The sequence below is a fragment of the Pipistrellus hanaki genome, assembly GCF_964339955.1.
Source record: "Pipistrellus hanaki genome assembly, chromosome: 1".
In the NCBI taxonomy this organism is placed as follows: domain Eukaryota; kingdom Metazoa; phylum Chordata; class Mammalia; order Chiroptera; family Vespertilionidae; genus Pipistrellus; species Pipistrellus hanaki.
The window spans coordinates 186,366,663-186,383,392 of record NC_140503.1 but is presented as its reverse complement, the minus strand read 5'-3'; the positions used below and the strand labels follow the sequence as shown (position 1 = coordinate 186,383,392).

General features: G+C 43.1%; 1 protein-coding gene across 4 annotated transcripts in view; it reads right to left on the bottom strand.

Annotated features, from left to right (window-relative positions):
- The window catches only part of ATP8A1 (ATPase phospholipid transporting 8A1), a 200,481-nt gene that overhangs the window by 8,009 nt on the left and 175,742 nt on the right, over positions 1-16,730 (bottom strand). For all 4 annotated transcript variants that reach the window (XM_084900562.1, XM_084900563.1, XM_084900561.1 and 1 more), the window contains 2 exons: positions 5,439-5,527; positions 4,660-4,752 (listed from right to left, as the gene is read on the bottom strand). In XM_084900562.1, the coding sequence (XP_084756688.1) occupies positions 4,660-4,752; positions 5,439-5,527 (182 nt within the window). The remainder of the gene's footprint in view (positions 1-4,659; positions 4,753-5,438; positions 5,528-16,730) is intronic.

Sequence of the window (16,730 nt, the reverse complement as noted above, 5' to 3'; positions counted from 1 at the left end):
GACCCTTCAGTATGCAGGCCGACGCTCTATCCACTGAGCCAAACTGGTCAGAGCAAGAGGCCACATTTTGATTCCCAGTCAGGGCACCTGCCTGGGATGTGGGCTCTATCCCTAGTAGGGGGCATGCAGGAGGCAGCTGATCAATGATGCTCTTATCATTGATGTCTCTCTCCCCCCTCCCCTGTTTGTCTCTGAAATCAATTAAAAATATATAAAATCAATTAGAACAGAGATCATCACAAAATCAAAGATGCCTGGGTATTTATTTAACACTACTTTAACAGGAGATGCCTATGGCTACATGTGCTTAATTTATAATCCTCTCACTCCACTTCTCCAGTAGCTGTGAGTTCGGTGTGTTTTCTGCTTTAGCTACCTACTATTATTTCTTATAGAGTGGAGTCCCTCCTAAAGAATAGAAATGCCACTGACAGGAGGGTGCTTAATAAATAGTAAGTGATGATGATTTGTGTTTACTATTTTCTCTAGTCTTATCTTACTTTAATTAGAGAACTACTCATCAGGTCAACATCATGCCATTTTGTGCCATTGATGTTTATGGGTACTGATATTACTATCAAGTCACATTATAAAACACGTTAACCATTAATAGATGTGTTAAAAGTTCAGTTTTGTTGAATAGCTGAACATAGTATAAGAAGAAAAGTGAGTAGGATTCCTTCTCATTAAAAACTCTATCTTCACAGCTCTCAGTGGTTTTACTAAATCTGTATGGTCTTTCCTATACTGTAGATGCCAACTTTTGAATTCATTTATTGCAATTACATACACAACAACTACCACTTAAATATTGTTACCTTATTTTCAAACCCGCTAACATTTTGCAACTTGGATATTTGATGGAGATGAGGTGGAATGATAACATGTTCTAAAATAATACTTCATTTAGAAACACTAAAAAAGTAGGTAGCCCTAGCCAGTTTGGCTCAGTGGATAAAGCATTGGCCTGTGGACTGAAGGGTCCTGGATTCGGTTCCTGGTCAGGGCGCATGCCTGGGTGGTGGGCTCAGTTCCCGGTGGGGAAACTAAGATGTTACAACTTGTAGATATAATACCCTCAAGCAGAATCCAAGAAACTCCCCAAATTAATATTTCTGCTACAAAATGTATAAACATTTACATTATAGAAAAAATAAACATTATTAATGTTATATTTACAGAACAAATAGTTTAGGTTTTTCCAAGAAATGTTTGCTATAGATCTATGAGAAAAAATGGATTTTTGAAGTTTTGTTTTTGGATTTTGGAACTATAGATGCTTCCGCTTCCTAGTGTTAGAGCATGTCCACATAAAAGTTACAGCAAAGAACTCAGCTTTTAAGTCATTTTCTTAAAAAAAAATAAAGAGCCATGGCTACACAGTGGTCGGGAGTGAGGTTTGGACTGATTCTCCCAATATTTTAGGTTTAAAAGCAATATGCTTAAGATGATGAAATATACATCCCTGACGCCCATTTTGATTTAAAATTGGAATGTACCCAATTTGCTGGTAAGTAGCATACTTAAAAACAGACTCATTATTTTAACAAAGATGTTTTAATTTCTGACGATGAGTAAAGATGGGAAATAAATTATTGCAAATGCTAATCTGGACACAGTGCCTACATGTTACAAAGTTTCACTTATGTTTAGCTTGACTTCTTAGCATCACTTATTGAAAATTTAAAAAATTAGGGATGTTCAACTCACAAAGTCTTCCTTAAGAATTGCATCATTCTGCCTTAGCCAGTTTGGCTCAGTGGATAGAACATCAGCCTGCAGACTGAAGAGTCCCAGGTTCGATTCCAGTCAAGGGCACATGCAAGTTTGATCCCCAGTGTGGGGCAAGCAGGAGGCAGCCGATCCATGATTCTCTCTCATCATGGATGTTTCTGTCTCTCTCCCCCTCTTCCTTCCTCTCTCTGAAATCAATAAAAATATTAAAAAAAACAAAAGAACTGCATCATTCTATGTAAAAAAAATAAACCATCATTATTTTGGATTGTACTAATTTGGGAAGAGTAATCTATGTAACTCTATGTTCTTATGTATCCTATTTTTAATTAACTACTTACAAGTCAAACATCTATTTACCACCCACTACTCTTTGAAAATGTAGATAAAATTAACAGACTTTAAAAAAAATTGATAGTGATATCATTGTTCAAGATTTCTAAAATAATCGTGGCAGTAAAATCAATTGACAATTCCTTAACTGCCTAGAATGCCATAAGTTCAGCATGAAGACTCTTCCAACGAATTAAGATTTTTCTCCTTTCATAGATTTCCCCTCTCCCTCTCCTCTATCTATCACCTAGCTGGAAGATACTGAGGTCACTGATAAACTACAAACCACAAAAACTAAATATCCCGCGAAGGGGCTTATGTAAGTTTCATTGACATACAGATATGAGGAATTTACTTCCGAGGGCAGTACCAAGTATCATCAGTGGCCTTTCCCTAATAATTGTTCATGAATGGTTTTATTCACAGTCGTGAGAACCAGAATTCTTACCACATCATTTTTATAGCTAGAGTGAGAGAGAGAGAAGTCACTGATTGAGGGACTGTGTATGCCATGCAATGAGAAAGAGGCACATTTTTAGATGGAGGGATAGAGATGGAGGGGAAGGTGGAGGGAGGAGGAGACTATCTCTAAGTTGGACAATAGGTAATATCACCCCCATCCCATCACAGGGATACTGATTCAGAGAGGCCAAGGACTGTGTCAGGCCGGTGTCGGCTGCTTTTGTGGCTCTATCAGGTCCTTGAGCAGGTAGCGCCAGGAGGCAGAACAATAAATGGTTAGGAGCAGGGATTTGGGAATCAATTCATGTGGCTCAGAGCTCAGCTCTGTGACTTCTGACCTTGAGTACATCGTCTCTCTAAGTCTCAGTTCCCCCATCTGGAAAAAATGCAGACGGTGGGTTTGCATGCGGTTGTTACAGGGATTCAATGCGATAGTAGACATGGGTGGTAAGGGCAGCCCCTGGCATGCAGTAAGTGCCCAACGAAACCAACGCTAACGGCTTCAGAGAGGCAGACTGGGGTGTGATGTGCCCCTTTGGTCTCATGCGAACAAGTGAGGGCTGGAAGCCAAGGTCTTAGCTTATGTTCCCAGCCTAACACTTACTCCACTGTGTCAAACAGAATAACAACAGGGAATCACCAAGAAGGTGACACGCATCAGGGCGACATATTTCATACAGTTTAGCTTATATTAGTGTGATGAAAGAGAGAAAAAAAATACCTGGCATTACCCTCATGATTGGGGTTCATTACAGACTTGCTTTCAAATAATTTTCATTTCCTTTTTGTAAAGCTTTGCCAATGTAATACATTTGATTAGCTTTCTAGCTTTGCTTTTTTTTTTTTTTTTTTTTTTTTGAGGTGGTGGTGCTGAGGAAAGGGCTTGGAGTACTCATGTATAATACGTGCCTATCAGGTCCTAATCACATACCAAGCCACATATGCAATTGCAGGGCACTTTGTCCTAAGACAGGCTCTGATTTTCATGACATACTAGTTTATTATGGATACTGTTTGAAGCCAAAAGTCTTTCTTCCACTTTCAATTCCATAAGGCAGTCTTATATAATGAAGGGTAATATGCAAATTGACTGAACAGCGGAAAGACCGGTCACTATGATGCACACAGGGGGAGTGCCGCTCAGCCACAAGCTGGGCTTATGGCTGGCGAGTGCACTGGTGCTGGTGGGAGCCTCTCCCGCCTCTGAGCAGCGGTAAGGATGACTGACCAGGGCTCAGGCCTGCTCCCCCATCAGTGGGATACCCCCTGAGGGCTCCCGGACTGCTAGCGGGTGCAGGCTGGGCTCAGGGAACCGCCCCCCATCCCGAGTGCACGAATGTTGTGCACGAGGCCTCTAGTATTGCTTATAACTATTTTAAAAAAATATATTTTATTGATTTTTTACAAAGAAGAGAGATAGTTAGAAACATCAATGAGAGAGAATCATCAATCAGCTGCCTCTTGCACACCCCCTACTGGGGATGTGCCCACAACCAAGGTACATGCCCTTGACCGGAATCGAACCTGGGACCTTTCAGTCCACAGGCCAACGCTCTATCCACTGAGCCAAACCAGCTTTGGCAAAACTACTATTTATGTAATGAGTATAACAGGCATCAAGCTATTTGCTTTATTGATAGTATTTTTTAAAACATTTTTTTGTTTATTGATTAAAGTATTACATACGCTCCTTATCCCCCCATTGCCTCCCGCCCCCACTCATGCCCTTACCCCCCTGTGTTTGTTTCCATTGGTTAGGCTGATAGTCATGCATACAAGGCCTTTGGTTGATTTTATTAGTATTTTATTCAATTCTTACAACTAGTCCTGAGGTAGGAATTATCACTCATTTTATAGATGAGTAAACAAACAAGGCCCAGTAGTATTAAGCAACTTGGCTAAGGTCACACACAACTTAGTAAAATGGCAGCTTTGATTTGAATCCACATCTCTCTGATTCCAAAATTTGTCAACAACACTGCCAGGAATTTATGTAGAATAAACGAACACTACTAATTCCTATTCCTTGTTAACTGATAAAATATAAATTTTACCACTGTTTTCCAATCGCTAGTGAAAGAAAAATGTAAAATTCACTCGGAAAAGAACATATGCAGTGTACATTATTACCTTTTCCCAAGCACGACTGCTCCTGGGTCTTGAGATTTTGCCTCCAGCTCCTGAACTTCATCTACTAAGGTTTTAAAAGCAGTCCTCTTGATACTGCAAAAACAAATTTTTGCATGGAAATATTTGTGTGAAGACGAAAGACTTCACAAAACTGTTTTATTATCATGCCTCTAAGTACAACAGTGACCAGAGAACAACAGTGTTTCACCAGAATATAAAAAATGATAATAATTTTGAGCATTAATATAATTATAGAAACAATAATCTTAAGTGGATTAGGTTTATAACATTAAAACTCTCATAGTTATTAACCACCATACAACTAACTTTCATGGTACTGTTTTTTTGTGGGAAGAGATGACATTTTAAAACTTATAATCCTTGACATAAATTAGTAAAGTCCTAGTCTCTTTCATTCTATATTTTATGTATGTTTAGAATCTGGCAAGCAAAAAACTTCATAACTCCTCTTCACTAATAACATATATAAGTATGTCTGGCGATGATAAAAATTTCCCCCTACCTTTACTGGTTTTTTTCAGGCTGATTTCTAAAAACGTTTTCTCCAATATTCACTGAAACTACCTGCTTTGTGTCTTTTAAACTAATTTAGATTTCTAGTTCCTCAGTCACTCCTTTATTTATTTATGTAGAATAAACGAACACTACTAATTCCTATTCTGTAAACTGCACATCCTGGAGCTGACGTTACGAGTAGAGAAATGTGTGGATTAACATCCACCTGTGTTCTTATGCACATAACTGAGCACGGTACTTACACCTTGTACACCACGTCAAGGAGCAGGGAGGCCACGGGGATGAATAACAGGCCCATCCAGAAGACTCCGGAACTGAACAGCATGGCTGCCTGAGGAAACCACCAGAAACGCGTCATTCATGCTCAGTTTGTATAGGACATGAAATAAAATAATTAGCCAGGACCGGTTTGGCTCAGTGGATAGAGCGTTGGCCTGCGGACTGAAAGGTCCCGGGTTCGATTCCGGTCAAGAGCATGTACCTTGGTTGCAGGCACATCCCTATTAGGGGGTGTGCAAGAGGCAACTGATCGATGATTCTCTCTCATCGATGTTTCTAACTCTCTATCCCTCTCTCTTCCTCTCTGTGAAAAATCAATAAAATATATTAAAAAAAATAATAATTGTAAGAATCTCGTTCTGCAAGAGGGTATATTATAACTCTGAGCTTGTGAAATATACCAAATTAAAAGCCAAATGGGTTAACACATGTATTTACTACATCTATTTCCCCCCTCATTGAGTGTCTAATACAGCAATGTTTTATCATGTCAAGTCTTTTCGTATTTTTATGAGATTTTTATTGTGGTCAGTACATGGAGGAATAAACCTTGGCATTCTTTTATAACGTAGAATATGTTTGTCCTTGGTTTATATCTTTATAATATAAAAATCATTTTGGGCAAATTCAAATATATTCTGGATTAAATTCTCTTATAATACAACATGTAAAATAAATCCTACTTAGAAACTAAATTTACTATTTTGCAAATAAAAATTAATGATTCTTATAAAATAAGACATGATAGTAAGAAAGTATCCAGTTAAATAATGAATATAATATAATCAAGTTAAGATAGCTATAAAAATAATTTTACTATTTTCAGCTGATATTATGTAGAATAATCTAAATTTTTGTTTCAAGATTTATATAACTTGTTTTGATATATTCTTTTATTGCTAAAGTTAAACCAAACATATAGCATATAAAAAAATGCAAGTAAAAGTATATTAAAATAATTTAATCATTCTTTTGTATCAAATCCCAAATTGCTATATCAGAGCCATTTGGGTTACAAAAAAAATGATTCTATGAATATAACATAAATTCTATTGGTTATTTGTAATTATAATACAAATTCTGTTGTAATGTAATTCGATTACAAAAAGCTTAAAAGAAAGGACTATACCATACAATAAAGCCAAAAGAAATATTTTGTTTCACTTCAAGTCTTATTTATCAAGAGTAAATTTGCAGTAAATATACTGTTATAACCCCATTAAAATGTAGCCAACTAATGCATGCACATTTACACTTTACCAAAAATCACACAGAATTTTTTTTAAACCAAGTGTGGTTCAGTAATTAAAAATGATCTAGTGTAATTCGTATAGGCAGTTTCACCATTACACACAAACAACCCTAGGCAATCAATCCTTATCAAGTTGAAAGATTACTAATTATGTTTCACATTACCTATTCGTTTGAACTCACCTGAAAACCAGGAATTGGTATTTACATTTTTTTCTACATGAACACGGCATATCAATACAGAGTGTCGGCTCAAGAATACGAAGATTCCACCCCCTCCCCTTTTAATAGCTCTGAGTACGGTTAAAATAAAAACGTGGGATTACGAAATTATCAGAAAATAAATGTCGCCACGTGGCTTCAACGAAACAGCACCCATATTCTGGACACCAACCGCGTGAAAAACATTCCCATAAAAGTCACTTTATTTTGCAAGCAAAACGTGATCTTCGACGTGGTTGCTGACATCCTCAATAGTGAAAACCAACAATCACGGTGTAAGAGGAAATGTCTATCAAGTCCATTGGGTTTTGTGGGGAGCGAAGGAAACCTTTTAGGATGGTGATTACTGTAAGAAAACCCCCACCACATGTCCTTTTCCTTCTGAGGGGAAAAGGTAAGACTCAAGATTCTAAGCCCTGGCACTGAAAACACCTATTTCCATTGAGGGGGCCGGAGGAGAAAGATTTATTCTTGCCTTGGCCACCTTGGATTAAAAGTCCGCTGACAGAAAAGGCAGCCCAGTGCTGGGGGGTGCCTGCTGGCGGCTCACTCTGACCATTGTGATGGTAACGGGCCCCCCATTCAGCCCACAGCCTCTGGCTTCACACAGGAACAACAGGAACGGAGGAGGAGAAAGTTTTCTCTCCCTGTCATATCTGAAAGCCTGTCAGATTTTTTTCTTTTTCCCTTTTGCAGAGTTAATCCAAACCTAAAAGATTTAAAGCCGGCCTTTGCATGCAAGACAGAGAGGCTCTGTGTTTTTTTGGATGGAGAGAGGGGGGAAAATCCCACAGAGGTATTTCCTTCTTTTCTGTGCAAGACGCGATTTTTGTCTCTAACTTTTCGGGTCAGCTGGGGGAAGGCGCCGACCCCCGCGCACAATGGGGGGAACAGGGGCCGCCTGTTCCGGGCTGGCCTGGCGCCCCCTGCGAGAGCGGTTTGCAAACTGGGAGACCCTCGGGCCCTGCCAAGCGGCCCCCGCCGCCCCTCCTCCACCGGCGGGCCTGTGGGACCAGAGGGAATGGCCACGAAAGTGGCTCCCAAGGGGCCTTGAGAAGGGATCAGTCCCGGGAGCTGCGGGGCCGGGGACTGGAGGGCACAGGCCCTGTGAGGGGACAAGCAGCCGCCTGTCCTGCAGGGAGCCGCTGCCTCCACATGGGACTTGGCGGGCTTTAAAAAGCGGCCCAGTGCTTGGGGTGGGGTGGGGAATCAGGTGGAGGGGAGCTCTGGGGGAGGGTGGGGGGAGAGGAACACCTGTAATCATCTGAACAATAAAGATTGTTCAAAAACACACAAAACAAGCCGAAACCAGTTTGGCTCAGTGGATAGAGCGTTGGCCTGTGGACTGAGAGGTCCCGGGTTCTATTCTGGTCAAGGGCACATCCGTCGGGGGTGTGCAGGAGGCAGCTGGTCAATGTCTCTCTCTCATCGATGTTTCTGACTCTCTATCTCTCTCCCTTCCTCTATGTAAAAAAATCAATGAAATATATTAAAAAAAACAAAACAAAACAAAACAAAAAACCCAAAACAAAAACAGCAACAACCAATGAACCAGCGCGGGGCCTGATGATGCAAGATTCAGCCCGGGCAGGAGGAACTGTTCCGAAATGTCCACGTGAACTTGCAGAGCAAGGGCGCTTGAGAGAAAGGCGAGCTCAGGCGCCCTTTGCTGAGCCCAGGGGCTTGCCCAGAGAAGAGGGGCTGACCCTCTGAGCACCGACGTGGTTCCCACGCCAGAGGTCCCCTTTCTCCGTCACCTCCAGGGTCCCCAGGTCCAGCCTTGTGGAAAGAATGTCAGTGTGCTCCCCGCCTACAAACCTTCAGCAGAAGGGTCCTTCATTCTACACCCCCTTGTTCCCTGCAGCTGTCAGAGTGCCGTGCTGTGACTCCTCGGAGAGAGCACTGATGCTGTCCACACAGAGGCCCCTGGGACTCTAAGACGCTGTCCGTGGACCCCAACAGCGACAGACCGTCCCGAAGGAGCCCTGGCTCGGCCCGTCCCAGCTCCCAGGCGGGAGGAGTGGCCCCCGTCTCTGCTTTTTCTCGGCTGCACGGTGGACTGAAGAATTAAACCTGATCGTGTTTGTAAAGCGGCTGCTTTTATGAGTCATGCTGGTTCCTAACCAACGTTTCCTTTCTCCATGTTAATTTTCTAATATCTTCAAACACGCAGACTTCTGTTCTTCCGAGTGGCCTCTCCCGTGAGCTTCCAGGCAGGAAATTTTAAAAAATCACAGAGTAAGTGTAAGTCCGTTTAGAAAGGTCGTGGCTTCATCACATTATCACAAAACATGCCTGCCTCCTGACGGACCCTGGCCAACGTAACTGACCACTAATAAATTCCCATGCGTCTCAGTCTGCTAATTTAGGAAGCAGAGATAATTTCCCCCCCATCTCCATTATGAAAGGACTGCCTGGGTATAATAAATTAATTTTGAAAGAAAAAACGGATGCAGAATATATAGTGCTGTAAAACAGTTTTTTTCGGGGAGAGGGGAGAGCAGGACAACAAGATAAATGAATATAAATTCCAGAGGGGCTAAAAGCTAATGGGAATAACAACAAAAAACCAAGAAGCGATTATGAAGTGCATCAAGTTTTATATATGGACTTTCTCAGCTTCCACACAGTGAGAAAGCTACAAAAATAAATGCTTTCGAGAATGGATTCATAAACATGTAGAAGAAGTGTGACAAATTCAAAAAGAGCACTGCTAAAAAGCAAATACAAAAACAACAGTGACTGCCATACGTATACAGAATTCTGCAATCGTGTCCGCTTATAAAAAGAGACCATTTGTGTTCATAAGAACAACCACAGAGCCCGATAGGTAGGAAGAGAAATCAGAAAGTGCTCACATTGGCGGCAGCAAGTAATCAGTATACCTTGGAAAAGAAACGCAACCAAAATGAGGTCAGGTTTAAATTCACAGTCACCGTTGGGGGAGAGTTCAGCGAAGCAGGTTAACAATTTATATCCACATCAGCAATGTACTGGCCTTAGGGAAAGGCATTTGATAACGTGCATCAAAGACAGGATTCGTATTTACATGATAACGCAATTTCTGGAGCCGCGTGTTGCACTCTGGGGCAGCCTTTACATGCAGGTTAGTATCCAAGGAAACTTCTGGGGAGACCAGTCCCTCTCAAAAGCGCGCCAAGGCCCAGGGTTTAGTAAAGGTATAAACACACCCCAGCCACGCCCTCGGGGAGCGACCCAGCACTCAGTAGCACATTTAAGGCTTTGGCAAATCCCAGTAAAGAAGCCTACCTCATAGTTTTTTAAACCACGATTTCCAAATGTATTTATGGACCTTGGAACACTGTCCCCCCACATTGCTTACCAACACCCCATGGACCTAATTTGGGGGAATGCAAATATTCATCGTGTTTTTTTTTGTTTTGTTTTTTTTTTAAACCAGTAAAACATTGGTGAAAACTAACAGGACACTATGTGGCTGGTTAAGTAAATGTACACGCACTAAGATAACATTATCCAAGCTGTTAGTGATGCTGTTCACAGAATATGATTAGAAAACGGATTGTTCGGAAGAGTCTGAGTAAAAGGGGTTAGGTAAAACATCCTGCTATTCTCGCAGGAGCCTTCTGTTACCATGAAAACACCCCCTAGGAGGGTTAGCGCTTTCTAGGATCTATGCAGGGATCAGTCACAACCCTCCCTCTGCTCGACTCTCTTGCCAGTACTTCACACACAACTGTGAACCTGACCATCACGCAGGTCCTTCAAACAGTTGCGTTCCATACGGAACACGCTGTCTTCCCGCCAGACCCGAGTTCCCCTGTGCAACTGGTCCAGGGAATGGCTGCAGTGACTAAGGCAGAAGCTGGGCTCTACTCTTGAATTGTCTCCTGGCACCACCAGGCTCTGTTGTGCTTTAGTGTCTTTGAATTCTACTTCCTGCCAGGCCTGCTGCCATGATCCCAGGCCCAGCAGTTGTTGGTCCTCCCGACAGCCTCCTCACTGGACTGACTGACTCTCTTTGCTCTGCTTCGAGGCAGGTGGCCCATTGCAGCCAGAGGGACAGCTCCCAAGTGCAGATTAGATGGGAGCGGTTCTTGGATTAAACCCTTCCGATGGCTTCAGACCACCGTAGGACAGAGGACAAAGGCTTTTCCTACCTGACCTCTGACTGCTTCCCCACTACCCTCTCTCAAGCCAGTCCATCTCGCAATGTGTTTCGGTTCCTGGAACTCGACCCGGCTTTCTCTCAACCTTGAGCCCTCGCATCGGTGACGCAATATTCACATGGGATGTCACTTCCTCCCTTCGCCGTGGGTTAGCTGACCCTACGTTGGACTCTCATTTTGATGGCGCCCATCACCCATTGTCTCGTTGCTCCTCTGAGTTCCTGTAATGCTTTAAACTCTGCAAGAGGAAGGAGTAAATCTAAATAAATTCTCACAACCCAAGTCCTCAACTACCGAGAGCAGGTGTTCCATAAATAATGTTTGAATAAATAAGTTCTTACGATCTAGGGTTTGGAGAGATTAAAAGTTGAAATACCACAGCCTTGGGACCATGTTCCTGAGATGGAGTGGCTACAGTTTGATTGGTTTTCCTGTGTTCTGGCCCAGTTACCCCGGGAGCAGTTATAACCAGATATTTATGTGATTCTGGGAGAGAGGGGAAAGGAGGCTGACCCAGTTCCCTAACTATCCTTTCTAATGTAAGTTGTCTTTTAAGAAAGCTGGGTGGCATGTATTAATGATTAAGCATATAAAACTTCCTCCCCCTTCCTTCCATATTAATCAAAATAAATATTTTAAAAAATTGATTTCAGAGAGGAAGGAGAGGGAGAAAGATAGAAACATCCATGATGACAGAGAAGAAGTAATTGGTTGTCTTCCTGCACGCTCCCTACTGGGATCAGGCCAGCAACCCAGGGCATGTGCCCTGATTGGGAATTGAACCGTGACCCCCTGGTTCATAGGTCGGTGCTCAACCACTGAGCCACACCAGCCACGCAAAAGATATATTTCAGTGAAACAGGGAAAGTATGACAACTGGAAGTCACATAATTTTTGTGGGGATGGTGTATGGTGGGGAGAAGGGAGGTAGACTGGTCAGGATGGAAAAAAGGTCTTGTACTAGTTTACCGCTAACATTTATTTCTCACTAACATTTATTTCTCACGTCCTCTGATCCAAATCTTTATTCTATGGCCTCAGGTACTTTCTGGAATGCCGTACATTCCTTGATAAAAAGCCACCTGCTAAGGCTTCAAGTAATTATGCTAATGACATCTGGGTGACTTTCTATGACCTGGTCTTTGCGTAACTTTTCAGTTCTAGCTCCAAACATTCCCGACGTTGGAAACCCCAAACTTGCTCTGCTCGGGCTGCTCCCTCCTGGGTAAGCCATCCTCACATGTCTGCCCAGGGCAGCAATGCCAAGAAACCTTTCCAGACTATCCAAACCAGAGCCCGGGGAGCGCCCTCTCCTCCGCTATCTGTCCCCTGTGCATCCGGATTATAATTAGCATCTTCTGATCTAATTACCTGTTAATCTGAAGGTTGGCTCCCTGAGACTCAAGGTCCTCAGGACACTTCCTTTTCCTCAACTTCTGAGCCATCGACACCCTCTCTCGGCCCTGACACAGGGGCCCTCCATACATCTCAGTTGAACTGATTTGAGCTGGGCTCTTATAAAGGATGAATGACATTCTCCATAAAATCCGACAAGGCAGAGAACACCCAGGAAATAACTGAGGAGAAGGGTGTTTCAGATAAACCCCCAATATGTTTGCAATTATTCCCAGAAGCTCTTGATTACTCAGAGACAAAGAAAACCCTCGGCTTGCATTATCCCAAACAAACAAACAAACAAACACAATCTTAGAAAATATGCAAATGGTTCCAAACAAAGAAAAGCTTAGGAAGTATGCAGATTAGATACCAGATCACAGAATTTATGTACTTTTCCCCGTATTTCTGCTGGTGAGGGACTGAAGGAGGTCTGGTCAGCCCTGGGACTCTGAACCAATATTCAGTCTAGCTGTGTGATGTAAGAAATGATCATTGAATCTCCACCCTCCAGCAGGGAGTAACTAGAAAACAAATGATTAAAAGAGGAAGGGCTCATTGGGACCTGGGTCATTCAGAAGTAACTTTTTCACAAAAAGTAAAAATTGACTCTATATCAATATATACTGAATGTGCAAAAGAAAATAGTCTTTCTAAAAAGGAATCCAGAACACTAGGAAAAGTATGGCTCTGAAACTTTATTTTCTTGGGCTTATAGTTTCCAGAGGAGTAAAAATAATTAAGAACAGAATTTGTTTTATTTTAATCTACTTTATTGTGCTATTTAAAATCTTAAAATACCAGAAAAATTAGTAGAGAGTTAGTATCCAAATATTCTCTTTAATATGAGAAATTCAATTTTAAAATATTATGATACTGAACAAGGTGCATAACATAGGGTAAGTTGCCTCAATGCTCAATAGGTTTACTTATCATTCTTATAAGTTTTTATAACTTTATGATAGCTCTATATTCTATCTTCTTCTTCTTTGTTTTAAGAAGGTAGGGGGAGATAGAGAAAGAGGGAAACATCGATCTGTTGCTTCTCATACGCACCCCAACCAAGGATTGAACCTGCAATCTAGGTATGTGCCCTGACAGGGTATCGAACCCTTGACCTTCCGGAAGGATGTTCCAGCCCACTAAGCCGCACTAATCAGGGCTGTATTCTATCTTAAAAACCATCTCATAAAGCATCAATTGTTTGATTACTTTCATGACAGAGACTTCACGTTGCCTCCCAATAAATCCCCTCCCTCCTTCTTAAATGCTACTTCTTGACTTTTAGCTGGACACCTTGTCCTCCAGCTCAAAAGGCTATATTCCGCTGGCTCTTTTGTTGCAGCTGGGTGTGGCCATGCGACTTGCTTTTGGGCAATGAGATTTAAGTGGAAATACGGTAGGCAATGTTTAGGAGAGAGCCTCAGCGAGGATGAGTTCCTCCCTTTCTTGCTGGCTGGAATTCAGGTACAATGGCGAGAGCTTAAGCAGCCATTCTGGGCCAGGAGGAAGCACACTAAGATTGGCGATGCGGTAGGAAAGAAGAAACCTGTCCTTCATGATTGGTTAGCTGCCACCACAGTCCTGGACCACCTGCCTCCACCGGACATCTTTGACATGAAAGAGAAATAAATTCCTATCTTGTTTAATGTACTTAATTTTTTTTTTTTAAACATAAAAAACCATGCCATAAACTTGCTTTGGAGGATATGAGCCAGGGAGGATAAGTGACGATTTGAAACAGAGCAGCTTTTGACCATTCCTTGCAAAAATTGTGTCCAATTATGAGCTTTATTGAAGCAGAGGGTAGTGACATTCATGGCTTCTTTCATGGGCTTTTCTCATAGACTCCCTGGCATACCACTCAAACACAAGCTGTCTGGTCTCAGGAGCTGAACTGCGGAATGTGGAGGGATGATCTGCCCTCTGCCCATCTCTCAGAGCTCTTTCCCTCCCTCTGCTCCAGCCACTCGGGCCTTTTCTTCTTTGCACTGGCCAGGCCCACTGGTGCCTCCGAGCAGGGGTACCTGATGTTCCTTCAACCCTGACATGCCCTTCTTCGCACAGCAGGCCTCCATCCCCACATGGTCTGCGTTTCAGCTTAGTTGTTCCTCCTTCAGAAAGACCTTCCTGGAGCACCCATTATAGGCCCCGTCACATCCTGCTTTGGTCCTTTGTGAAATCATCGGTAGTCATTCGTCATTTCACTAATACAGTGACCATTCTCCTTCCCACTCCCAGCTTCCCTCAACCTGATTGCCGATGGGGATCCTGCCCAATTAACCCGTTACCTCGGCCCAGAGCCTAGCCCCCATTCAGCATTCACCATGTATTTATGGAATGAGTTAGCACAAGGACGAATGGACTCCTGAGAACAGAACTAGAAGCAGGCTTCGTTCAGCTTTCCCTGCCCTGGCACCCTGGGTACCTATGGCCTCTCTCAGATTATGACACCGACACCCCCTCATGGGCAGTGAGATCCTTAAGGGCAAGGACCAAGTCTGTCATCCCTACATCCCCTGGTGCCCAACACAGAGCCTGGTGTACATCAGACACCCAATGACCACCGGCTCTGCACTGGAAGGAAAAGGATGCTGTGCCTACCATCACAACGCCAGCTCTCCTAATGACTCAAGGAGAGCTCTAGCTTTAAAATGGGTGCGAGTGGCCAAAACCGGTTTGGCTCAGTGGATAGAGCATCAGCCTGCGGACTGAAAGGTCCCAGGTTCCACTCCTGTCAAGGGCATGTACCGTGGTTGAGGGGACATCCCCAGTGGGGGGTGTGCAGGAGACAGCTGATCGATGTTTCTCTCTCATCGATGTTTCTAGCTCTCTATCCCTTTCCCTTCCTCTTTATAAAAAAATCAATAAAATATATTTATAAAAAGGAAAAAACAAATGTGTGCAAGTGTCTCAATTCAGCATTCCAGTCGTCACACCCATGTCCTTCTTTCCTCCTCAGTGCTCCCACCCAGGCTTCTCTTTACAAATTGGGCTTGGGAGTGGCTGCACAGCCAGCTGCCTTCAGAAGTGTGATGGCCCGCCTGTCTCCTTTAAGGTCAGGGGCTTGAGGACGGTGACCCTGTTTTATCATTTTATCATTGGCTCGTTGAAGCACATCTGACAGAGCTTAGGGTGGCTGCCCCCTCCAGGCCCCTTGGCTGCACACAGTCACCTCGGGTGAAACGCCCTCCTATCAGAACACCGCCCCACCCCATCGGCAAGGGCCGGTCTCCTGACCAATAAATTATCACATGCTATCTAGGTAATTAAAGGCTGAGAGATGAATAAGGACCCCTCTACCCAGGAAATTCCTCGTATGTAAAATAATTTATTGTGTTGGTAAAAAACGGGTAACAGCGCCATTTAGGAAAATCATATCGCTAATGTGGTTTATGAATACCTCTCCTACGGGGGTGACACCAAAGGGTTCCACAGAGGTTTTTATTGTTCTGCAGGAAAGGCCTTACAAACCTCAATCAGGAGATCTGAGATTCTGTAAAACACATGCTCGTTCCTTAACTTCAATTTCCTTCAGTAGTTTTATGGGTCCCCCGGGCCAGGGAGAGCAGAACCAGATGGCGCTTCGGGAGGACGGCGCTGCGGGTCTGCGACGCCCAGGCCCGTTCGGGAGTTCTGCCGGTACCGAGCTCCTGGAATGAATCGTGGTAGGAAACGGTCCTCGACGGAGCTGGCTTTAATTTTTAAATCTGGCAAAGTCATCATAGTGGCTAAACTGTTGTCTTCTGGAAATTCAAAAAACAACAACAACAACAAAAAATGCCCAGGAACCTTATCTAGACGCATCGGGAAACCAGGCCGGCATGTGTTTATATAACACAGCCCTTCTCCCCAGGGCCTACCTGGCCCCATAAATTGCTGTGCTGGTGTGAAAAAATACAAGCCGGGCCTGAAAAAAAAAAAAAAAAAAAAAAGCCCTCCTCTTAAATCACAACCATATTTGTGTGCGGAGAGGAAGACAGGGACATATTTAAAGTCACAGCCAAGGTTGCGACACTGTGTTCTCTTTGGCTTTCTTTCTTAAATAACCTCTTATCATCGGCACAGTTTCTACCCCCGTCTGCCCCGCTCCCCTGCCCCACACTCCTATGTCAGAAATGCCCTTTTCATAGGTTAATATATTTCAACAATGGGTGGCACTGCCAATACTTGCTAATCATTACCATTTGCATCATTGTTATGGGATGTAGAGTTACTGTTATGGAAACAAAGTGCAAA